Source organism: Megalobrama amblycephala, linkage group LG3, assembly GCF_018812025.1.
Source record: "Megalobrama amblycephala isolate DHTTF-2021 linkage group LG3, ASM1881202v1, whole genome shotgun sequence".
Taxonomy (NCBI): Eukaryota; Metazoa; Chordata; class Actinopteri; order Cypriniformes; family Xenocyprididae; genus Megalobrama; species Megalobrama amblycephala.
In genome coordinates, this window is record NC_063046.1 from 12083148 (window position 1) to 12109238 (window position 26091).

The 26091-nt window shown below is 38.1% G+C and overlaps 2 protein-coding genes across 4 annotated transcripts; both read right to left on the reverse strand.

Annotated features, from left to right (window-relative positions):
* Positions 1–586: 586 nt before the first annotated feature.
* LOC125264514 (E3 ubiquitin-protein ligase TRIM39-like) lies at positions 587–5854 on the reverse strand. The gene is made up of 7 exons (XM_048183885.1): positions 5211–5854; positions 3244–3470; positions 2955–3038; positions 2201–2640; positions 2011–2097; positions 1179–1253; positions 587–1013 (listed from the first exon to the last, which is right to left on the reverse strand). The coding sequence occupies exons 3-7, from the start codon at positions 3016–3018 to the stop codon at positions 915–917; spliced, it is 765 nt and encodes a 254-aa protein (XP_048039842.1). The 5' UTR covers positions 3019–3038; positions 3244–3470; positions 5211–5854; the 3' UTR covers positions 587–914.
* LOC125264499 (E3 ubiquitin-protein ligase TRIM39-like) lies at positions 4142–25385 on the reverse strand. 3 transcript variants are annotated; one of them, XR_007184088.1, is made up of 9 exons: positions 25281–25385; positions 24368–24924; positions 24191–24286; positions 11705–11938; positions 11480–11627; positions 11246–11272; positions 9343–9783; positions 4476–4611; positions 4142–4280 (listed from the first exon to the last, which is right to left on the reverse strand). XR_007184088.1 is itself a non-coding variant. In XM_048183865.1 (8 exons), the coding sequence occupies exons 2-8, from the start codon at positions 24920–24922 to the stop codon at positions 8082–8084; spliced, it is 1512 nt and encodes a 503-aa protein (XP_048039822.1). In that variant the 5' UTR covers positions 24923–24924; positions 25281–25385; the 3' UTR covers positions 7286–8081. The 3 variants fall into 3 exon arrangements, 2 of the variants coding, with proteins under 2 accessions (XP_048039822.1, XP_048039821.1); XM_048183865.1 differs by lacking the exons at positions 4142–4280; positions 4476–4611 and adding an exon at positions 7286–8092; XM_048183864.1 differs by lacking the exons at positions 4142–4280; positions 4476–4611 and having other exon boundaries at positions 8891–9783.
* Positions 25386–26091: the final 706 nt, after the last annotated feature.

A 26091-nucleotide genomic window follows, 5' to 3' on the forward strand; every position in this document is an offset into this window, starting at 1 on the left:
AGACAAGAGCCGTCGCTATTTTCATTTTTTAAACACTTGCAGTCTCTATAATGCATAAACACAACTTCATTCTTTATAAATCTCTCCAACAGTGTAGCATTAGCCGTTAGCCACAGAGGACAGCCTCAAATTCACTCAGAATAAAACTTTAACATCCAAATAAATACTTTACTCACATAATTCGAAGCATGCATACAGCATGCATGACGAACATCTTGTAAAGATCCATTTGAGGGTTATATTAGCTGTGTGAACTTTGTAAATGCGCTGTAATATAGTCGACAGCTGGTGTGGCAGGGAGCACGCGATTTAAGGGGGCGGCGCCGAGTGTAAATCAGTGCATTGTTAATGATGCCCCAAAATAGGCAGTTAAAAAAATTTATTTAAAAAAATCTATGGGGTATTTTGATCTGAAACTTCACAGACACATTCAGGAGACACCTTAGACTTATATTACATCTTTTGAAAAAGCATTCTTGGGCACCTTTAAGTAAGTTGAGAGCAAAATAAAAAAAAGCTAAATTCAGATCAGTTTCTCAAACACTCCTTCTGTTTGCCTTCTTCAACCATTATTTGGGAACAATTATTCCATAATAATAACAATATATTTTTTATTCCACAAACAAACCGCAATAAATGGAAAGTGTCACAGAGCTAGTGCTTTCAGATAACCTACAAATGTTTAACAAAATAGTTTATGCATATTAAAACTGAATACAAGAAATTAAGATAGAAAAAAATGTTTTCATCTTTACGATTATGATACTAAACAGTTACAGACTATGATTAACTAAACTATACTTATGTAATGATATATTTTTTTATTTTTCTTTATATATTGATGAGATTATTGGTTGAATAGAAAGATTAATGAATTTATCTTCAAGCTTGAAAGAACTTGCAATACAGTGCTTTTATCCTTTTTGTGAAGGGCACATCTTGTAGATCCAAGAGGATGAAAGCGGCAATAAACAATTCATCCTGGTCTTTGACTCAGGCTCAGGAAGTGTCATCTGTGAAAGATGAATAACAAACATTAGCTTTAGAACATATATAGGTATCAAGTAAATTGGTATCAATATAGTGATATCAGATAAATTTATTAAAATGTGTTGTTTACATTAGCAATGACTTATTTGTCCTAGTGCTGTAAAAATACATGTACATGATCTCAGTACCTGACATCTCTCAGTGGAGTAATTCAGATCAGTGCAGAGCTCAGTGCTGTCTGCCTCCTCTTTCTCCTTGTTTTTCTAATTAAAAATGTAATCAGATCAAACACAGACATCAATATAATACACTGCCCAGCCACAAAAAAAAAAAAAAAAAAAAAAAATCTAGTCAATGACTGGATCATTATTGCTGTGATTATTATGTTTCAGCATCTTGTAGGTATGGGAACAGTTCTTTTAACCCTAACTGATGTAGTATGTAGATTTAATTTCTTAAACAACCATGTAGAAAGTCGTATCATGGCCATTTTCCAAGATGACAAGATTCATCAAGCTCAAATTGTGAAAGAATAGTTGGGAGGGAGCATGAAGAGTCATTTTTTCACACATGATGAGCCGAGACCAATAATTGATGCACCTCTTGATGGAAATAACATCACAACATTTATTTCCATCAAGAGGTGCATCAATTTTTGGTCAAGATCTTGCCATGCAAGAGTTGAGCACTCTGTAAAGTCTCCTCTAGTACATCCCAAAGAATGAATTTAAGATCTCGTTGTTTCAGAAATTAAAAGCTACACACTTCATCAATTAGGGTTAAAAGAACTGTTGCCATACATATAACATGCTAGAAACAATAATCAGCAATAATGATCCAATCATAGACTCTTAAGCATTTGCCTATTTAAATCCAAACAGTGACCTTTTCTTTCTTTATTTCTTTCTTTTTGGTCAGGCAGTGAATAATATAATATAATGCCCCATTTTTCATAGGACAAGTGGTTTGGAAAATGGATGGATAGTTTTTATATAATTAATAATATGTTGTAAGACTCACTTTGCTCATTTTCATTTTAAAGCAATGGATCTTCATTGTGTCCTGGATCATCTGCTGCACAAGCTTGTGCATTATCACCTGCTGGGCCTGTGAAGAGAGGGAAAAAGACATGCTATATGTCATCCAGAATGCTTTAAGATTTATAATTAGCTTTTTCTGTTGATATGAATAAATTATAATTTTTCATTACCTTGTTCTTTTCACTCTCCTCTTCAACAGGAACAGTGTTGTGAGTCTTGTGGTCTTCCTCAGCACAGGACAGACACACAATTCTATAATCATCTTGACAGAACAACTCCAGAGGTCTGTCATGATTCTGGAATATTTTAGGATTGATATTCTCCATAAGGTCAATCATCATGACCTGCTTTATATTTGTAAGCTCCACTTTAGGCTCACAGTAAGAGCTCTGACACATCAGGATTTCAGATTGAGAACATAGCTGCTCAAGATCTCTAAGATCTTCTCTCTTGCTGACATTTTCTTTACAGTGTGGACATCTGTTATCATGACTGCTTTCCCAGCATTCCTTTAGACAGGCCTTACAGAAGTTGTGTCCACATGGGGTCGTCAGGGAATCAGTGGACAGCTCCAGACAAATTAAGCACTGACTGCTTGAGAAAGCCTTTACTGAAAGAAAAAAAAAATATATATATATACTAAAATAAAATACTTCACAAACATTACAAAAACAACCCAAAAATATGTGAACCTAAAGACAAAACTGACTTTACATAAACAAACATTTCTTAAATATCTGATTTTATTTTATTTAATTTCTTAAATATCTGCAAACAGTTTAAAAAAGATGCTAATTTATCCATAATTGCTCAAATATTTATCGAAAATAACAATATATATTATGCTAAATATAAGTATCTCTATATTATATTTAATATATATCTTTATGTGGGGAATAGAAGATCTAAGTATTACTAACTCACTTGAAGGTTTGTACAGAGTCTCTTCTTGGTCTTCTGTTTGTAAAGGCTGTGAATAATCTGTCATTATCGGTTCTCTCTTGTAACCTTTAAAAAAATTAGCAAAACAATTTTGAAGTCTTAATAAACAGACACATTTGCCTTCTCATGGACATAAAAATGATATCACATATACTTTACTTTTGTTACTCATCAAACTAAAGCATGTTACTCGCAAAAAAAAATTATAAACACTATAAACACATTATAAAAATGCATTGGAAAAAATATATATAAATATATATATATATACCTGTGTTTTTCTCAAAGAGTTGCACAATCTCCCTAAGAGCTGTGTTGCACTTTAGATCAGGACATTTGTTGAATGTTTCTTTACAATATGGGCAGTTGCAGACCTGAATGTTTTCCCAGCACTTTTCAAGGCAGGTCTTACAGAAGTTGTGCCCACATGGAGTGGTGACAGGATCATTGTATACATCCAGACAGATGGCACACTGAAGCTCTTCAGATAACTGCCCACTGGCAGAAGAATATAAAGCAGAAGAAATGTATTAATTTAAGGAACTTCTCACTTTTGAGGTGCACATCTTCTGTTCTGATTTTAGTAAATATTGTGTACAGTAAGTTTTGTGCAAATGCAATTTTGTGCACATTTATGAAACACACGAGATGTTAGATGCATGTTAGAATTTTAGAAGGGTTGGTTCACCCAAAAATTAAATTTCTGAAAGTTGACGTAGTGAACGCAGTGCAGGCTTCCATGTTATGTGTGAATGCCGACTCGTTATGACAACTGCGTATAACAACAGTTCAAATTGTTAAATGTCATTATTTTCTCGTCACTTCAAAACATTAAGGTTGAACCACTGTAGTCACGTTGACTATTTTAACAAATGTCTTTCTGGACCTCAAAAGGTGCAGTGACATTGATGCCTATGTGTGGTTCAGAAACCCTAATATCTTAATTTGTGTTCCAAAGATAAACAAAGGTCTTACGGGCTTGGGACGACATGAGGGTGAGTGCTTAATGACAGAAATTTAATTTCTTTTAACTAATCCTTTAACTTAAAATATACCCCCTACCTGTTGTGTTTTTTGCAAAGAGTTGCACAATTTCCCTAAGAGCTGTGTTGCTCTTTAGATCAGGTCTTTTGTTAAATGTTTCTTTGCAATGTGGGCATTTTTTCGGACTATTGTCCCAGCATTCTTTCAGACAGGTCTTGCAAAAGTTGTGCCCACACGGAGTGGTGACTGGATCATTGAGCACATCCAGACACACTGGACACTGGCACTCCTCTGTCAGAAGATACCCGCTACAGAGACCCATAACTGGAAAAATGGGGAAATTACTTGAATGAAATAATAATGTTAATAATCCTAACATTCATTAAAATAGTCAACAACAAAACATTATGTAAAACTTAACATTAGTAATTAATGTGCTGTGCATTCAAATAAGTATAATTTATTTACTGATTGAATGTATTATGTAATAGTGTATGTGTTCAGACCACAAACACTTACATGGAGGCAAATCAATACTTTCTCTTCTACCATGTCTGCTGTTTGGTGGTATCAAGTGTTCTGCCATTTCTTAAAGGCCTACAATCCACCAGCTTTTACATTCACGTTATGACATAACGGATGTCACCAGGCCTTCCTGGAATGAGTGAAGTTAAATCTCTTTTACAAGAATGACACGGCCAAATAACACATTAACAAGTAGCCTAAGACATGAAAATAAATCAATTCAAAACCAATCGATTTTGAGATTTAGTTTAAAATAAACTAAAAATGAATAAATAAACAGTAAGACGGCCGGCTGTTCTGTAAATAGTTACAGGTACCCAGTAGACCTTTTTTTTTTTTTTTTCATTTTGTTCTTGATAAAATCCAAACCGAATTGTTTGAATTTGCAAACAATGTTAATGCAAGAAAGTATTAGTTGTGCAACTATTACGGAAGAACACGGTTATCGAACTCAGTATGAGCCTTGAAATACAGCTGATTATCAATATAATAACCAAATACATCAAGGTTCTGTTTTAAAAATGCATTAAAAATTTATCTGGAAGACATTTGTGAAAAATCATCGCTATTTGGCGTACTGATTTGAGTTCGCAAACTGAAAAATCTGTAAACGCGAGGTATACTAGCTCGTTGTTAAGTGACGCTTATGGCATTGTCATTTAAAGCATAGGCTATGCTTTTAATTAACATCACAGTTCAGGTAAATCACTCTTTCATAACATAGCCTACCTCCGAGTAACGTTATATGTCCGAATAAAACTTTAGCCCTCTGAAAAAATCTAAGCGACAAAATGTCCTCGTTTGTTTGACTAATAGTTTCACTTTCTCCAAAGGTTTTGTCCTATAGACTGTACTACCCCCAGCGGAGGACCGCTTCGACACAAGTGATCAGCCTAATTTGTTCTGTATTAAGTGAATTTTTTCTGTATTAATTTACCTATATGTCTAAATTCAATCCATATGGAAGCATGACGTGTTGTTCAATATACCAAAACATTAATAAATAATGTGATAAACAACCAGTGTCAGGATATTTTCAGGCATTCACGTTTTCAATATTAAGGTGACCAGATTTCTGAAATGGAAACCGGGGACATTTCCAATTTGAGTGGTCAAAATACCACCAAAATCTCATTTGTTATCTATTAATTAAAAAACGGGGACAGTACATTTTTGATTTTGATTTTTTTTTTTTTTTATTGGTGCGAGTTGCACTTTTTACATTAATAAATATTATTTAATTTTATTATTATTGTTGTGAGTTCCATTAAGTAAAATTTCACTTAGTACTTGTACTTTCACTTGAGTAACATTTTTGAGTACTTTTTACACCTCTGATTAAATGGTCCTGAAGACAGAAAAATGTACGGAGCCCCTAAAGGGACATGGTGGTAGAAAAAAAAAATGGGAAGGAAGGAAATTTTACTTGGTGGTGGAAAAAAAATTGGGATGGGAGGGTTTTTTTTTTTCAAATCTTTTGCGTTCCCTCGCAAAGATGTTTTGCGTTCCCTCACAAAGATTGCGTTCCCTCGCAAAGATGTTTTGCGTTCCCTCGCAAAGATTGCGTTCCCTCGCAAAGATGTTTTGCGTTCCCTCGCAAAGATTGCGTTGGACTCAAAAATGAATGCAGTCAGTGCTTATGTCAAGCAGTTCGGTTGGTAATATATTCACAGATTCGAGCTTCCCGGATTAATAACTCGTGAGCTAAACGTTGTTAAAACACAAATGCAGCTACATCCAATCATAGTAGCCTAGACAACAAGCTACAACAACCCAATTTTCCTCAAATGTGTTTTATAATAAATTGGTCTCTATGAGCAGGCGGCGGAGATACACGCCTGAAGGGACCGTCTGAAAAGTGCAAAACCCGAAACCCTTTTGCTCATTTTATATTACGAAAAATACTCAATAACTTCACTGTAACACACTGTACTGGCACCAAATTCAGTTCATACATCACTGCTCTCCTGCTGGTTATAGGTACTACAACACTTAGTTTGGCAAGTAGCACTTAAAGGCCTTCTTTACACAAATGATGTTGGTACACAGCTTACATACAACAGCTTTTGCATGATAATGGCTTACTGGATTTGATGGCATTACAATTTATTTAATATTTTTACTAATAACAGTGAAGTTATTATATTATTTTATTTAATAATTAATAATCATAAACGTTATGCATTTTAAAAAAAAATCAAACTGTGTTGGGTTTTGCACTTTTCAGACGGTCCCTTCAGGCGTGTATCTCCGCCGCCAATTTATTATAAAACACATTTGAGGAAAATTGGGTTGTTGTAGCTTGTTGTCTAGGTTACTATGATTGGAAGTAGCTTAATTTGTGTTTTTAACGTTTAGCTCACGAGTTACTAATCCGGGAAGCTCGAATCTGTGAATATATTGTCAACTGAACTGCTTGACATAAGCACTGACTGCATTTCTTCATTTTTGAGTCCAACAAGTTCAAACTCTATGAGCCGCGCATTATTTGTGTGCATTATTAACGTATGTTACTAACTGAAACACTACTGCCAGCCAGCGGGACATTAAAGAGGAAGTGTTTGTCCGAGCTCACAGCAAGGGAACGATTATAACTTTGCGAGGGAACGCAAAACATCTTTGCGAGGGAACGCAAAATATCTTTGCGAGGGAACGCAAAACATCTTTGCGAGGGAACGCAAAAGATTTGAAAAAAAAAAAAAAAAATTCCTCCCATCCCAAATTTTTTTCCACCACCACGTAAAATTTCCTTCCTTCCCATTTTTTTTTCTACCACCATGTCCCTTTAGGGGCTCCGTAATAATGACCCAATTGGAAACGAATGGGAAGTTAATTTCATCTAGTGGAAACGTTTGGTACTGCACCCAAACAAAATCTTACTGAAAAAAATCTTACTGTGATTTTCTCACAGTTTTAGAGTAATGATGATTTTATGGAACTAAATTATATTTATGAAAAAGTTATGATCCATTTATTCCGTATTAATCACTTTTTGAGCATATACCTGAAAATTACATTTCCAACTTAAACGGTCATAAATCTTGAATGCTTGATATATTTTCCAAAACATGTTTTACTCTAAAACTGTGAGAAAATCACAGTAAGATTTTGTTTGCGAAAATTTTACTCAATTAAAAGTATCTGGCCAGAATCATACTTGAGTAAAAGTTAAAAAGTACCATTAAAATTATACTTGAGTATTAAAAAAGCAAAAATAACAGCTAGAGATTCTTGTTTAAGTTTTTAATCTCTAAAAAGCGAATGAACCACATACAAGGTTTTATCCTGCTTTAGAACTGTTTGTATAATTGTATTTAATTAAACTGTAAGACTACGAACTAATGCCAGTATGCAACATGCTACTCAAAGTTGTAAAACCTCAGATTTAACTTGAGCAGAAGCTGATTTTCAAAATTGTGTGTCAAGCCTCTTTTGGGGCTGAAAAGCAATCCTGCAGTGCTGAAAAGCCTCTCACAGGCAGGTGATGCAGGAAGAGGTGTATTAGTCTTGATAGAGAGGCTGCAAATAGCAGGGAACATGAACAGAGACTCTCTGGTGTCTGAAACACAGGCCAGATATCCATCCAACTCTTTGCTGGCTTCATGTGTCATCTGTTTCAAAGAAGAGAAAAAAATCATCAGATGAACTGTTGGCCACAGGTGCTCTTGATCCTGTGGCTGATTTTGGACTGTGTTCGCAGCTGAATCACGTTCTTCCTCCATTTTCTTCCACTAATTGACTGTCATAATTTCTCTAATTTCCAGGCGTACGTCTCAATCAGCCCCCTAGTTCAGTAGTCAGGGCACTGATCAGGGAATCGGCCACATTCATTTATGATATAGTGATTCACAACCTAGGGAGCTAGGGAGCTGATTGAGATGCAGGGCAGGTCAAGGTGCTGTGCATTGTGGTAATTGATGCGACATGACATCACTTCCAAAGGACCAATGAACATGTCTGACCAATTTCATGGAATGTGAAAACGAATCTCATTGGCAGAATACATAACATTTAAATTAAACTGGGCATCAGCACAATTCAATTGGTTTGGTAATAGCAAGGGAAAATAGAATGAAGTGATCTCCAAAAAAGAAGTAATTTTGACTGTAAATAAAATTGTAAGGAGTAAAAAGTACTTTATTTTCTTAAAAAATGTAATCAAGTAAAAGTAAAAGTATTGATTTTTAATTGTACTCAAGTAAAGTAAAAATCCCCAAAAATAATAATTAAGTACAGTAATCAAGTAAAATTACTCAAGTACTTTAGACCTCTGGATTTAATCTTTTTTCTCATAGCAAGTGCCAAAACCTTTAACAAGTTTCATACCATTCTGATGAAGGAAAAAATTCTAAAAAACAAAAAATTCTAAAAAAACAAAACATAAAATTATTATAAAAAAGGAACACAGGTTTAATGCTGCTTAAAAATTGGTTGTTTTATTATCACTAACGTGATTGGACAGCCCATATCATGACAAACAATAGGGTGCTGAAATGATGGTATGCGTGACTTATTTAAAAGATCAGAATAATAGAGATAATGGTGTGATTTTTTTTTGTAAATTGAGGTGAATCATCAACAACAAAACAATTAAATTAATCTTTATTTGAGGTGTTATTTTAATGATAGCAATGTGATTGTGAAAAGATTGTGTTTTACCAGCAAAAAATACTTTCATTATTTTATTGCAAATGACAGTTTTTATTACAAATGTTAATTTTTTTTTTCTACCGATGGTTATGATTGACTAAAACCCATTTATTCTTACTGACAGGTGATATGATCAGTGGGGCTAAATTTTTATCTCCATTATTAAAGCCTGGGCTGAAGTAAGGATAGAGTTTCTCAGTGAATGACTGACCAGTGAAAGAGTAGATATGAGACCTGGACTCCACATCATAAAAGGAGACCAGACCCTCCTCATAATCCACAAACACGCCCACCTTCTGTGGCTTCACTTTCAGAGAGAGAGAGACAGACAGACAATCACAGGCCTTGTACTCACTTCCATTCCTCAACCACAGAGTCCAGAGTCCATTCCTTGGACTCAGAGTGATTATTCCCTTCCTGTTAACAGACTCTCTCGCCACACCTAAATCCCACTCAGTTTTCCCTTCTACCTGCACCTCAAAATAAAATTTCCCAGAGGAGAATCCCTCCTTCCCCAGGACACTGGGACATTTATCAAACCTCCATGGATTGTCTAGGACAATCTGTCGTGTTTCTCCATATCCAACTTGTTTGTCATCCTCAGACAAGAGGAGTTTTGGGTGTGCTGTTTCAGGATCCACAGTCACATTCACTGTAAGACAGATCAGAACACATAATTAGCAAACTTTTGTTAACATTCCTGTGTAGTATGGTATAAAAAATACAACCAGTACACAGGTCTTGCATCAACTTTTTATTTTTGCTATATTTTTTCCCATTAAAACTTACTAGAAATGTTTTACACGTGTTCATCATTTATATTTTCTACTTTTCAAATGCCCTTTATGTATAGATTCAGTTTAGTTTGTCTTAGTTTCTCTTTCATGGACTTTTAGTTTGTTTATCGTCAGTTTTTTTGTTTCCTTTGTTCCTAGTTTCACGCCAGTCATTATTTCCATGGACAATCATCACAGCTTGTTCATCACTGTGTATTTACAAGTTCCTCTTGGTTTTCAGTTCATTGTCAGGAATTGTTGTGTTGTGTTGTGTTGTACACGCTTCACAGATGCGTATAAAATTTGTGTTCATGAAAATTCTGTGAAATTTTAATAAAATCTGCTTTAAATCTATTTTTTGTATAAAACTGATTGTTTATTGAGCTCTTTAAATAGATTTTTAATTATATTTAAGGTCTTCGTGTCATTTGGAGCGACCACAGATCTTGTGGTGCAACCAATAATAGCAATAACTGTATTAAATTAAAAATAAAATATCTAATTTCTTTGGTTGAAATATGAATCACTGATACAGTATGCTTAAGTGAATGGTATGTTTAAAACATTTTTATCAGTTTTATGCGATTTACAGGAAAAATAAGTGTTAAACTATATTTAAGAAGGCAACTCTGAAGTTATAAAGCAAGAATATAAAGTCATTCTTTACAAAATCTCAAATGAACCGCAAATACTTTGTTTCTAAACAGTTTAATTACTGAGAACTTGTTTAAAAAATGTTAAGCATGTTAAGGAAATGAATTAATTTTAAGATAAATCACGGTCGCATTTTTTAAGGCTGTGGCCAATTAATCTAGATAAAAAACTAAAATAAAAAAAAACACTAAAATCACTTAATTTAACATTTAAATATGAATTTATGAGTACACGACATTGTTAATGTTTGAACAACTGCAATAGATATTATTTTTTTAATTATTATTTCAAAATTGGCCTGTCGAAAATCCTTATATATCATTGACCCTTATTTATTTTTTAAAAATGGTGGCTGTTCCACAATTTTTAGAGTATTAGAGAAGATCTTGAAATAAAATATGAGGCATGTGATGTGAAAAACAAATATCACTTGTGATACTTTAGCAATGTAAAACAGATGTGATGGAAATGCATGTCATTTTTTGTACATTTTTTTCTGAGATCCAATGCATGACATTTTTTGTAGACAAATTAAACAAGTACGATTTTTTTCTAAAAGTTCACAAGGTCAAAAGTACCCACCCATAGTTGAAGAAACACCCATATAATATTATCTACAAATGTGAAAATGTTTGTGTATGTATGCATGTTTAAATGTAGGGAAATGGCACAGATCACTTGTACCTGTAAACTTCTCAATCCTCCTTAGCTCTGTAGAAACAATTTATACATTTGATTATTATTGTCTCCAAAGAATGAAAGATTTGTAGAATAATTTGTAGAACAGTAACAGTCTCATATTTTAAGCATAATTATATTTACATTTACAGGATTATAGGTTATATTTACATTTATTCAGAATAAAAATGTCAGAAAAATCAAGCTGTTTTCATACTAATCATAAAGCGAGAAGCTCACCAGTTCCTGTAATCTTCACCATTGCACCACTGAGAAATTCTTGATGCTTTGTTAGAGCTCTCCTCAGAGCGTCCTCCCTCAGATTAGTGTCAGTACTGATCCCAGTCCAGATCTTGGTGTCTAACGGGCTGCACAGGGATGGATAAATCTACAGCAGAAGAGAAGGGAAATCCCTCAGCATGTTGAGTGTTGTGCTGTGAGGAGAGCACAGAGACAGACACTGACCTGTAGGAGGTGCAGGTGATCCTCAGTGTGTGAGAGCTGCTCCAGCTCAGTGTTTCTCCTCTTCAGCTCAGTGATCTCCTGCTCTAATTCTTTAATGAGCTCTTCAGCCTGTTTCTCTGCTGCTTTCTGCTTCTGCTCCATCACCTCCAGCAGCTCAGACTGACATCTCTCAATGGAGCGGATCAGATCCGTGAACAGCTCAACACAGTCTGCTTTCTCTTTTTCTGAGCTTTGCTAAATAAAGGATAATGTACAGTCAGTCTTATTGTCACGATCCTGGTGTTGTGCAGATACATATATAGATAACCTGATGTGAAAGTTACTTTTAAAAGTAAGGCATTACAATATTGCGTTACTCCCTAAAAAAGTAACTAATTGCGTTAGTTACTTTTTATGGAAAGTAATGGGTTACATTACTTTTGCGTTACTTTTTCTCACCTGGGCTGGTCTGTTTGTTTTTACAAAAAAACTTATATTTTTGGCAAATGTAAAGGCCCTTTCACACCAAAAGTGAAATGAATAACCCTCAGGCTGAAGGAAATGCAAATTCATGCCTGTACATAGAGGGCGCAGTTCAAACAAGCAAGTCTTTCATTTCCATTCTGGAATACAGAAGAATAGGACGCAGGAGAATAAGTAAATGAGTAAATGTATGCTCACATTTAGTCTAGAACTAGTCTAGAATGATCATCATGTTTACACAGTTCACACAACGCCTCACGTTTTCTCTCAACATGGGGACAGGAGAGTTGTCAGTCAATAAATGGAAAAACAAAATAACTTGCATTACTTATTTGAAAAAAGTAACTCAGATATTTTGTTGTAAATTTAAAAGTAATACGTTACTTTACTAGTTACTTGAAAAAAGTAATCTGATTAAGTAACTTGCGTTACTTGTAATTTGTTACCCCCAACACTGGCTTTGATACATTAGGGGCTTTCGCAACGAATAGTTATAGGAACTTAGTTCTAAGGAACTAGCCACTAGGATAGTTCCCCGAGAACTAATTTCTCCCCTGGGCCATGTCCCTGGTTGCATTCCCACTGGAAATAGGAACTGCGACGTGGCCGACAGCGGCGTCTTAAAGCGAGCCATTTACTAATTTAGTTTCCCTAAAAGGAGTTCCTAGAACTAAAATTGTTCCTAGTTCCTGCGGTGCGAACACAGCAATATCCAATTACTTCAGCCAATAGTTCTAGGAACTATGAAAAGGTTCCTCCGGTGCGAAAGGCCCTATTTAATTGTTTCAGAGTTGTACAACAGTGAGGCTGCATCCGAAAGCTTAAGCAGCTGACTTGTTCATATTACAGACACAGCCTTAATCACTTTTTGCGAATACCACAGAAATGAACGAGTGCTGTAAAATGAATCCTACCTGTTGCAAAATTGTCAGTGACTTCTCTTCAGTGATGACATATTTTTGGGACGTGGATTTTGCAAACCCAAACACGTGGCTGCTGACGGAAAAAACGCCGAAACAGTGAGTTCTCCATGTGAAACCCTAGTCTGGGTGGCGGAGCATAAACTGATCTGTGACTGGACTAAGGATGGCAGGGAGTAGTGATGGAGATTGGTGAGGGTGTGAATGAGGATATGGATTTAAATGACTGGACGGAAGTACAGAGAAATAAATCAGTTAGGAATAATAGAAGTATAGGAGGTAGTAATTCAGATGAGAGAAAGAAAGGTAGGGTGGTGTGGAGAAGGGAAGTTGAATATGAGGGATTTAAAATAATTTTGAGGTTCAAGGAAGGAAATGAAATAAGGAATGTCAGTCCAGTGGCAAATGTGGAGCTGCACATACTGTGGCCTATGGTAGATGTGAAGTGAGGAAGAAGGCAGTGGAAGTACAGCAGATAAGAATTAACAAGGACATATCCTATGCAGAAGCAGTAAAGTTGGTTCAGATGGAGAGTAGAGTGGAGAAGAAAGGGAAAGAAATAGAAGAGGAACTTTCAACTGAACACTTTGTGACAAAACAGTAAGATTGAAGATGGAGAAATGTTACTAGTAAAAAAGGAGGTTCCCATTCAGTCGATCACGTTCGACGTACATCGGACAGACCGACAAAAAGGAATCTCGCTAGAGAGGCCAATCTGCTTTGACTGTAACTAAACGAGCCAATGCACATTGGCATGCAATCATATGCAGCAGCTGCTCACCAGCGGTGGACACGGTGGAATCCTCCACCATGTCCCGAGCCCTCGCGGTTGGACGATTGGTCTCTCGGGGTGGCGCGTGCTAGTTCTCAGCCACCCACCCTGGTTCCTTTCTTCCTGGAGGTGCATGAAGAGCTCATCGGTACGTGGACGGCACCTTTTACTGCCCGAAACCATTCCGTTGGGTCCTCCTCCCTCACCACCCTTGATGGCGGTGCTGTGCGGTGAAGGGTTATACTATGCCGTTGTTGTAGGTCTATCAGCCCAAGGCATTGAAGGACCTGTTCTCCAGGAACTTCGTGCCGCAATGGACCTTGTGCTTCGTGCAACAAAGGTTACGACACGGTCAGTGGATCGTGTGATGTCCACTATGGTGGTCAAGGAACGCCATCTCTGGCTGTGTCTGGCCGACATGAGGGATACCAACAAAGTCAGGTTTCTTAATTCTCCCGTGTCCCAGACCGGCCTCTTTGGCGACGCGGTCGAGAATTTTGCCCAGCAGTTCTCGGCTGTACAGAAGTAGTCTGAGGCCATCAACCACATCCTGCTGTGGCGGTCAGCTGCTGCGTCCACCCATCTGCCGCCAGCAGCGCCTCAGTCTGCTCATCGCCGCAGCAGCAGCTCCCATCCAAGCGGTGCCGTGGAGCCGGCCGCAAGCAGAGTGCCCAGCCCATCCAGGCCCCCACCAAGAAGGGCGGCAAAGCCAAGAGCAAGAGGCCCTAGGACGGGTGACCCGAAGATGGTTGGGACTGCTCTTCAGGAGATGGTGACTGTACCACTCCTTCGGAGCAGGGCCGGGTGGTAAATCCTATGTTTCGTTATGTTTCTGTTCTCAACAGCCAGAGGTACCCACATTTTTTTTAAAAAGAGCATTTCTTTCATCTCCGGGTCCGAAGAGGGCTCGGAGATTAGTGAAGGGAGAAAAAACTCTCCACTCTCATCCCTTACTTCTATTGCCAGCAGGCAGCAGCGCGCGGTTTGAGAAGGCAACCAAAGCCTCTCCTGCACCCTCTTGTCCAACCGTGGAACCAGGTAGATGTTGCACAGCACACTCAATCACTCTGGAATGCCACCATGCCTTCAGCCCATGGTCGGAACCCTTGTTTTTTCGGGCAGCAGTGCCCCTAGAGCAGGTTGTCCCGGCATGCTGTGGTGTTCACATATGCCTCTGCCACCGGCTGGGGTGCCACGTACAACGGGCATGCAGTATCAGGGGTGTAGATGGGCCCCCGACTGCATTGGCACGTCGACTGTCTCGAGTTGCTAGCAGTACACCTTGCCCTGAGCTGCCTGAAAGGGCCATTACAGGGCAAGCATGTGCTGGTCTGTATGGACAACACTGCAACTGTTGCGTTCCCGTCGCATGTCTCAACTCGCCCGCCATTTTCTCCTTTGGAGTCAGAAGCATATGAGGTCGCTTCGCACCATTTATGTCCCCGGTGTGCTCTACCGTATGGCCGACAAGCTCTCATGAGCTGCACTGCCGGGAGAGTTGTGACTTCACCCTCAGGTGGTCCAGCTGATTTGGAGAGAGTTCGGATAGGCTCAGGTAGACCTGAGCAAGGGTTGGAGCTGTGCCGCGTCACCCCCTGGGTGGTTTCTGCTGCGACCACGTAACACTATCTTGGTAACGAGCCACTTCCTCTATTCATATTACTCAATTCCTGTAAAAAGTTTACCTTTATAGATTCAGGAGGAGTCAGGTAGGCGTATAATATTTTCTTCTTAGATTATATTATCTCAGGGTCTACTTCTGATCACTACCGTACCTCCTAGGCCTACGGTTCAGATATCAACCAAGCCTACCTGGGTGGGGTGGGTTAGCCTTCCGTTCAGTGCACCACAGCTGGCTCTTCACCCTCAGAGGACAGCTATGCCTGCTAATGCACTCCCACGGCCCACTCTGTTGCAACTGGTTGGCAACCTTGACTGACTTTGTAAAGTCCGTCTGGATATTTGTCTGACTTTGTAGACAGTCACTTCTGATACCCCAAATGGATTCTCACTCTACAACAGTAAATCAGAGTTTGAGGGCAGTTCTCATTCTCATTTTATTATTTCTTGCAAAGGCAAAAGCTAAATACACCACTCTATGCCAGCTAAGCTGGAAGTTCCATGGGCCAGATAAATAATTACATTTTAAAGCTTACCCTCTTCTCTATTCAGTATATGTTCTTTTCTAAGAGTTTCTAATCAGGTGTCTTCTTTGATCTTCTGAGGGTTGTGGTCTAGCGATGGCTTCCGCTTGCTGCTTGCTTGTATGCTCTTTCTTTCTTCAGCAAAACTACACAACTACTACTACTCTTCAGAGAGCTATAAAGGCCCCTGTATTTATATTCTCTTTTGACGCACTTTATCTCTTCATTTATGCATGTGGTTTCTACTTGCATTAACATATTACCTGCATGCATTAATTGCTAGGTTACTTGTCTATCACCTTTTTTTTACTTGCGTCAATGCATTTCCTATTTGCGTCAATGTCTTAAGCAATACCCACATTTTTTATTATACATTTTTATCAGATTTCTACCTTGCTAGACATTTATTTCCTAACTGTCTTCATTTTTGTCAGTTACACACAACAATGCTTCTATCCCCCAGAACCCATGTTCACCTACACACATAATGCAACATTTGTCATCTCTAAAGGATGTGGTATACACTCTCGAGCCCACAGCATATGTTTTTGTTTGTCACATTATGAAAACTTCCAAGTTTCCAAGTTCAGTTTATTATATCTTTTAAAATCTTTATCAAATTGTTTGGAAGAGAACACTCCATTTCTCTTGACACCCCTTCCTTGGAGCGTGATCTTCCCACTATGATTCCCTTCTCTTTCTTGAATGAATATAGTTTCCCCAGTATGTTTATTCAATAAAATATACAATTTTCCTAACATCTGGCAAGTTACAACTTCAATTCCTTGCTTCAGTGGAGTCTCATCTCAGTATTCCAGCCAAACTTCTTAAAAATCAACATTTTGTTTTTATTTTGAATAAAAAGTCTAAATCTACCTTTACAATTAGCAACCTAACTACTCCATTAATGAGAAACCACCTTCCAACTGGTCCTCCTCTCAAACAGGTTCCGCAGAGGATGCGTTTTTCACGAGTAACCCAAATCCCGTTGTCTGGTGTGCCTTGTTCGCATTCCCCACATTCTAACCTGCTGATTGGCATCTCAACTTCTCTTGTCAAAGAGGTTCACTTTCTGGTAAGGCCTCTTTTAAGACAGGTTCTGCATAGGGTGCATTTTTCACGATTAACCCAGATCTTGCTGCCCAGTGTATCTCGATCGCACTCCAAATGCTAGACCTGAATTTTTAGAATTGTTAGTTCAGCTGCCAATACTCAGGAATCCCCTTCTTTTCATTTATACTTTTTAATATTTTACCCCCATGGATGATATATCTTTCTGTGAAACCCCCTGAAAGTCTATTCCACACTATTTTCACTCATCATAAGTCCTCTAACTAAAATTTATTTTATTGTGGTCGATATTTCATTTACCACCTTCTGATGTTTAATATTCTTTATTTTAATTTTTACATCTAATTTCCCTTCTAAACATTCATGATGAATTTTTCCTATCTCTGTGGACCATGAGTTTCGACAACAAATTATTTCTTCATCACATAACCAACATTGCCTCTGTTCAATTACTTTGGGTTCTGGGTTTTCTTCATTTACAACAATTTTCAATTTTTCCTCTTTTACTATGTACATTCTTCCCATTTTCTCCTTTTCCTTTTGCTCCATCTCCTGCTTCCATTCTTCCAATTTCTCCTCCATCATTTTCTCCACCTATTTCAACATACTACATTAGTTCCACTAATTCTTTTCCTGACATTGCTTCCCTAGGAGTACTTCTATTATTTTAAGTTTGCTCTCTACCATGCTCCAGATTGGTACTATTTTTTCCATCATAATCTTTACAGTTTTTGCCACATCTTCAATCCACATTTGCTTTCTATCTTCTACCATCTGCTATTCCCGTTAATTCCTGTACTTCAACCCTCTAACTATCCGAACATACCCTACTATCACTGCTTCTATTCCTCTTGCCAAATCTATCTCCCCTTCTTCTCTTTCCCCAATCAAATTGGCTAAACAATCTTCCAATTTATCAATATTTTCCAAAATGTGGTCTGGCGATGGCTTCCGCTTGCTGCTTGCTTGTATGCTCTTTCTTTCTTCAGCAAAACTACACAACTACTACTACTACTCCTCAGAGAGCTATAAAAGCCCCTGTATTTATATTCTCTTTTGACGATGGCAAGTCTGTTGGGAAGCACGACCTGGTCGTCAGGTTCCTTAGGGGGGCGAGGCAGTTAAATCCTCCTCGACCCCCCTCCATACCCTCTTGGGACCTTGATCTGGTGCTTCGAGCACTCCAGAATGCTTCCTTTGAGACCTTGAAGTCAGCAGACTTAAAGATTCTGTCTATGAAGACTTTGCCACTGGTTGCATTGGCCTCCATCAAAAGGGTAGGGGACCTGCAGACATTTTCGGTTGACGAATCATGCCTAGAGTTCAGGCCAGGCGACGGCCACGTGGTACTGAGATCCCGGCCTGGCTATGTGCCCAAGGTTCCTACCACTCCCTTCAGGGACCAGGTAGTGAGCCTGCAAGCGCTGCCCCCAGAGGAGGCAGACCTAGCCCTGGCTTTGCTCGGTCCAGTTCGCGCTTTGCAACTGTACATAGACAGAACTCAAAGCCTCAGGACCTCAGACCAGCTCTTTGTCTGTTACGAAGGCCAGCAGAAGGGAAAGGCTGTATCCAAGCAGTGGATGGCCCATAGTGGACACCATCGCCTTGGCTTAACAAGCACAAGGCGTGCCCTGCCCGCTCACCACCCACCTTACATCAGGTTGGAGTCACACCAGTACTTCCATATGTAGTACAGCCCTTCGGGATTAGTCCATATGTACTTCTCCACATAACTTCTTTGGGGAAGGATGTGGCTTCCGCAGCGTTCCTTTTCCAGAGAAAGGGTACGTTTTCCCAGTGTTATCCAAAAGTCTCACTGAATGGCAGTGATTGACACGCTCTGTGTTAGCCCTGTCCCACCATCCTCTAGGCAAAGGGGTTGCAACAGAGCGCTGGAAGGGGACAGCACCTGTGGCGCTTTGGTAGGGATTCCTATTTGTTGGTCTGTCCGGCGTACCGGATAAATGGTAACGTCTCAGTTACACAAGGGAACGTCTCGGTTACATAACCCTCATTCCCTGAAGGAGGGAATGGAGATGTTCGTCCCGTCGCCACAGTCGCTGTACCCCGCTGATGCTGCCACCTAACCTGTTCTACTTCTCAGCGAAAACCTGAAGATGCAAAGCACCTGCTGCTCATCACTTGACATTTGATATTCAACAGTGCTTTGATCTGCCTGCATTGACACCACTTTATTTAAGAGCTGCTGTGCAGCCAAAATTATATACCAGTTATCACTGTAAAGCTGCTTTGACACAATCTGCATTGTAAAAAGCGCTATATAAATAAAGGTGACTTGACTTGACTCATTAAATGGTGCAAGAAGAATTTAAAAAAGAGGAACAATTAAGTAAAGAATCTTGGTCACAAGATTAATTTTACTCATGTTAGTTCTTCAGTGGAATGCAAGGAGTCTACTGTCGAATGGCCAAGAATTTAAAGGATTTCTTGAGGGGTTAGAATGTAAACCTGATATAATATGTGTTCAAGAGACATGGCTTAAACCTAATTTAGATTTTGTGATTCAAGGATATGTGTGCATAAGAAGGGATAGAAAAGGGGGTAATGGGGGAGGGTGTGCTACTTTTGTTGGGCAAGGTGTTTTGTATAGAGAAATAGAAAAAGGGAAAGAGCTGGAGTATGTAGTTATTGAAGTTTGGTTAGGGGATGGTAGGATGGTCATTGTGAATTTCTATAATCCATGTCAGATGTTAGAATTGTAAACATTGGAGGTAATAAAGGGACTGGATAGTAGAAGGATTATTTGGTGTGGTGACTTTAATGCTCACTCTTTGGGGAGGGAAAAAGACTGATAGGAATGGTATGATAGTGGAGGATTTGATGGACTCCGTGGGACTTGTATGTTTAAATGATGGGAGTTTTACGAGGATTAATTGTAGTACAGGCATGAGTCAAGTTTAGACTTGACATTAGTGTCACAGTCCTTGGCAGGTATTTGTTTGTGGGAAGTCATGAATCAGTCAACTGTTGAAAGTGATAATTACCCCATTATATGTAAAGTAGGTAGTGGAAGCAGGGTAGTATTAGAAGATATATCAGAAAGATAGATATTTGGAAAGGCACAGTGGGATAAAATCAGAGAGATAAGTGAAACCAATTTTAAAAATATAAAAATTTGTAGCAGGATATAGAATATATTTAATGAAAATGTGAGAGAGGCAATAATTGGGGCTGCCAGGCAAACAATTATAAGGAAAGAGGGAATGAAAAGGAGGAAGTTAGTTCTGTGGTGGAACGATGAGTGTAGTGAAGTAATAAGGAAGCGCAATAAAGCTTTTAAGGTTTTAAAAAACACTCACAATTTCCAACATTTCATAGAATATAAAAGAATGCAGGCAGTGGTACGAAAGACTATTAAAAGAAACTAAAAGGAAGTGTTGGAAAACATTTTGTGACTCAATAGGGAGAAGCACAACTATTAATCAAGTTTGGGGAATGATAAGGAAAATGAGTGGAGTAAGACAGTAGTGGGGAGTGGGGGTGGCTAATAAAGATGTAGAGAAAGCAGACATGTAAGCTAAAGCGTTGGTTGAAGTTCACAGTTCTGGAAATAGAAGAGGGGAAAGGGGAAGACAAAAAACAAGTGAGGGAAATAAAGAATTGCTGGAAAGAGAGGAAGAAAGGGATGATGCTATTAACTCTCCCTTCACATTAGAGGAATTGAAAAGGTCCATCTGTAAATCAGGACTAACTGCTCTGGAAAAAGATAAAATCTGCTATACCATGTTGGACCATATGTCAGATGTAGCGTTAGAAGTCATTTAACATTTATATAACAAGGTTTGGCAGGAAGGGAAATTACCAGGAAATTGGAAACAAGCAGTTACAGTACCCATCAGGAAAACAGGAAAAAGATCCCACTAATCCATCTAATTATAGACCAATAGCATCGACATCCCACATGTGTAAAATAATGGAACGTATGTTTACAGAAATTACTATTATTATTATTTCTTAACAGTTGGTTGTTTGTATAGATCATTAGTCCACACTCCAGATCAGTGGGTGGCGGTAAATGCACCTGAAAGTTGTTTGCCAACCACCAATAAAAACAAGAGAAGAAGAAGAAGACGACGACGACGACAACGACATACCCTGCATTCCATTCAGAAGGGCTCATCCCTATGCCCTAATCACTTCAAAGGACTTACCCTCCAGAGTGAGAACTTCGAAGGGACGAAGGGTGTAGGGGTCAAAAAAACTTTTTTTTTTTGGAACGCACTTCTGCATCATTTTAATGAGACAATCAAGGAGGAGTAGATTGTGCAAGCTGTGCCTTTTGTTTAACGTTAGTTTATTTATTTATTTTTGTATTATTCCTCTATATTGTATATTGTGTCTATGTATTTTAAACATTTGAATGGACTGATAAAGGGATTGCAGAAATTAGTTCACCCCAGATTTAATTCAACAAATGAATAATATTCTAGTACTTAGTATGCCCTCCATAATTTTGAATATACTGCTCTGACCCTTCTTGGCACAGAGTGTACAAGTTCATGACAAATTGTCACATCTGTCCTGTTTAACTCCTGGATGATGAGCTCCTTAATTGCCCTGATCTTTAATGGGGAGTGTTACTCAACTCGTCTCGACAGAATCCCCCTCAAGAGTGTTAAGATGGTTTTTCAAGAGGTTTTTCACCTTGGGAGAATGCATATCCTCATTGTCATGTTGAAAAAATGCCCAACAATAAAGGGAATGAGGAAAGGGTAACATCGTCTGTTTCAAGTTTGTGTATTAAATTACACAGTGGTGTGGGAACACCTTCAGCACTCACACATCCCTATATAAGAGCTTTACTACCACTGAACTTTACTGTGGGAACCAGACACTTCTCACTGTACTCCTCCTCTAGCAACACCATAACATTTTGGATGCTGTTAGATCCAAAATGATTGATTTGGTCTCATGAGACCAGAGTATTGATTCCCAGAATCTATATTTTGTAAATATGGGCTTTGGAAATGGCTAACTGACTTAATTGTGCTTTGGCTACAGTAGGTAGTTCCAGTGAGAACAACAACCATGCATGTCATTTCTGCAGGCTGCATCTTACTCTGTGAGATAAACAGTCACTCTTTTCATAGCTTTTGCTGGCTCTGAGATATTTCTGGCTCGCTTGGTATTTCTACTGCTTTTTGTCTAGCAAAAAATCCCTCATCACTAAATGAAAGCTTAAAATGAAGGCCTGATTATTTCAGGCGCCTTGTCACAAGTCCATTGTTTTTGAATTTCTGTGTTACTTTTGCTACATTTTCATACTTAAAACAATGATTTGGTAATCCTCTTGTACCACTGTCCTCTTTTGTGCTAAGAAATAAGTCTCCTGACAGTTCTCTCCAAAGTGGTTCCATTGTTGTCAGCATTAAGTCTGAGAATGATTCAGTGGGCTATATAACACTTAATTGTCAAGAAATTACTTCTCTTTAAATGTTTTGGTTCAACATACTTACCTGTTGATCAAACATTGCCTTAAACTTACACCAGAAAAATTTTATTTTGTTTTATTTAGTAACTTTTAGGAGGGTGTACTCATTTTTGCTACACAACATTTTATCACCTTCATAAGAAAATCTTATTTTCCTGAATAATTTTGACATGCTTCTTTGGTTAGGCAGACTTGCTGGAACATTATATCTCTAAAGAACCCTAACATGTCTTCTAAGTAATTGAGTAATTGCTGACTTTCAGAAGTTTCAGAGCCGGTGTACTCATTTATGCTGTGCACTGTACATTTATAGGTAAAATCGAACTCCGAGCCTTGATCCTGTACCCATTCTGTGACGCCAAACAACCTCCCTGTGCAAATGATCATGGGGGCCCGAAGTGTCCATCAGTTGTACCCTTCGAAATCCTTCATTCCGAAGGGCCCTTTGAAGTGGCCAGTTTTGAGCACTTTGGTTTGGAACGACCCTTCAATATGGCGGCCAAGATTATTTTGATTGGGCACTCCGAAGTGCCCTTTGGAGGGCGATATATCCCGTTTGGAATGCACCGATATTTTTGCAGGCTAAACCAGAAGTTAGCATTACCCTGGTTCCCGCAACAAAAACCTAATAGGATTTTTCCACTGGCTTTTTGATTATTGCAGAAAATAAGTTCTGTGACCAACACGTTTATGATTCTTACCGGTTTTTTTTCATCATGATAATCTTCACAAATTAACACAACTTTCAGGAATTTTGAAGCATACAGTCTGCACAAGTAAAAAACTAAACGTAGGCTATAAACAAACTACACCACGGTCACATAATTTCAACATCACCACCACTATGCTACTGACAAATCTTGCAGTCTTTATTTAAAAAAAAAACATTTTCCCTGAAAGGTCGAGGTATAATAGTTTGCAAGAGCACGATTATAAACATAACGTTTACAAACACAAAGCACACTAGTGAGTAGATGAATTTACCTGTTCGGCTGATGCCTTTAATGTTCACAAAAACCTCTATAGTCCCATTTAGCCACTCGTTAGCAACTGCCTTTTTAAGACATGTAAAAGCTTTAACAAAATCGCAAGGGGTATGACTGATGTATTTTATGTTGTAAGATAACACATGAAAATATCTTGAGCATGTGTTAAACACTGACCTTATTTCAGGCATTTAACCATTGACTTCAGGATGACAGAACCGAAAGTGCTAAAATGTGAAGTTTCCAGGTTTTGGCCTACAAAAATAACATAATCTCTGTAGCACTCTATTGCTAACTGTGGAAACACCAGTGCAACTGGGGACACTAATATAAGAGGAAATATAAGGAAACAGACTTCAACAGAACATATTTCAGTTACTGGATGAGCTGACTGATATAAAGAACTGCTATGGATGACGGGGGAAATATCTGACCACTGAATGACGCGACCAATCGATAAGAATATAGAGTCTGAGAACCAGTGTGCATTAATTGCAGAACTTCCCATAGCCCAAACAGTAAGCAACACCAAGGTCATGGGTTTGATTCCCAGAGAATGCATGAACTGATAAAATGTATACCTTCAATGCAATTTAATTTAAGTAAATAATTAAAGAGATCAATCATTGTTGTGTTGTGATAACATAAAAAATTTGTATGAACATGCAACAAGACTTACCTTGCTGAGCTGTACTGAGCATTTGATTTCTTCAATTTTCTTCATTCTGCTCTGAATCATCAAATGAACCTCAGCCTGCTTTCTCCCAAACTGAGACTGTGGACAGAAATTAAGCTTCCTTTAAGGAAAAGTTATAAAGTCATTTAAGTACAAATAGATCAAGATTAAACATCTCACCTTCCGTTCTTCACTCTCTTCCTCTACAGGAACAGTTTTGTGGTTTTTGTGTACATCTATACACGACAGGCACACACACATCTGATCATCTCTGCAGAACAGCTCCAGGGGTCTCTCATGCTTTGGGCATATATAATTCTCCAGATTCTCCACAGGGTTGATAAGTTTGTGTATCTTTAGTTTTGCAACAGTGTTATGAGGCTCTAGGTGTGTTTTACAGAACGATCCTTCGCAATGCAGGCAAGTCTTCAAAGCACCTCTCTTTATTTTTGTACAGGCATCACATGGTATTACTCCAGGTTGGACAGGACTTTCTACCCTTTTCAGTCGTTCAATGAGATCTCTGAACTCTCTATTGATGCCAAGATCTGGTCTCAAGTGAAAGTCTTTCTTGCAAAGAGGGCATCGAGTCTCCATACTGCTGTCCCAGTGTTGACTGATACAGTCCATGCAGAAGTTGTGTCCGCACGGAATGGTTGCTGGGTCAGTGAAGAAATCCTGACATATTGAACACAGACACTGTTCTGCACCCTGGGAGCTGCTGGAAGAAGCCATTGCTGGTGGGAAAAGAAATAATGATTGTACAAAGCAAATAAATAGACACTCTGCTTGTCCCTCCCTTTTAAACAAATGTAACCTGTCAAACCGGCTTTGAAACAGGATGTGAAATGCATTACAATACCAATAAAGTCAAAGAAAAATGCATTACAAATGTTTAACGAACATTACAATAAAAATTTGCATTGCAAACAAAAATTTGAAAGTTTTTTTTTTTAAATGCTTTCAAAATAAAAACATTTGCACAATTATTCATACTTTAAAATAATCATAATAAAAATGCAAGGGTGATGCATCAATTAACAAGCACCAAGAAAACAATACATTTCACTAACAAATCAGAAGTTTTCCTCACCTCTAGGTCTGTGTGTCCTCAGTGCAGCAGTTGGAAGGACTGTATAATGCTGCCTGTTCCGTACATCATACTCTTTTACAACCTCATAACCCCTCCCATGCAATTATGTTGTAACTGACTTTATTGTGGTGTATTGTGCGGTAGCATAGTATAATTTTAAGACTGACTGATGTTCTCAGTAAGATGCACACTGTGAGAGGAAATCACAGGGAAATCATTGAAATAAACTATCTAATATGTTCTGCATGAAATACTCTATAGATTTTAAATGTAATAAAAGAAGGGCGCTTACATTCAGCTTGACAAACAGATCAACGGCTTTACATAGGCAAACACAATTATCTGTATTCAAATAGTAAACAAATATTTTCTTATGCTTAAGATATTAAACATTATGTACCTACAAAGCAAAGAACACAAGTCACAAGTCATGATTATCTTAATGATTTATTTCATGATAAATCGTCCACTCAGCCATCTGGGATCATCAGGTGCTAGTTAAGTGGGGAAATGGGTTTAATTTCTTCAATGTTTATTCATATCTGCATCAGCATCACATTCAGTGAGAACACTAACTGTAATGGAATATCAATAGTATAAACAGTAAAATAACTAAAAGTCAAAAATTAAATTAAGTTTAATTAAGTGTTAAGTAGAAAATATTTGAGTATGCAGTATGTCTAATGATCAAACCAGGCTCAGATGCATAAAATCATGCCAATACTATGACAAGAACTGATAAGACTTGCAAAGATTGTGTAATACCACTTCATTTGCATCATACAAACACAGGAGAAACTGTTAAAAGGGT

Coding starts and splice junctions, on each gene's coding strand:
- LOC125264514 (XM_048183885.1), bottom strand. CDS start 3,018: ATGACAGATTATTCACAGCCTTTACAAACAGAAGACCAAGAAGAGACT. Junction 2,641..2,954: donor GACTCTGTACAAACCTTCAA/GTGAGTTAGTAA, acceptor TTTTTCTTTCAG/TAAAGGCTTTCTCAAGCAGT. Junction 2,098..2,200: donor AGGAGAGTGAAAAGAACAAG/GTAATGAAAAAT, acceptor CTCTCTTCACAG/GCCCAGCAGGTGATAATGCA.
- LOC125264499 (XM_048183864.1), bottom strand. CDS start 24,922: ATGGCTTCTTCCAGCAGCTCCCAGGGTGCAGAACAGTGTCTGTGTTCA. Junction 24,287..24,367: donor AAGAGAGTGAAGAACGGAAG/GTGAGATGTTTA, acceptor TTCTGTCCACAG/TCTCAGTTTGGGAGAAAGCA. Junction 11,273..11,479: donor GGTGAAGATTACAGGAACTG/GTGAGCTTCTCG, acceptor TTGTTTCTACAG/AGCTAAGGAGGATTGAGAAG.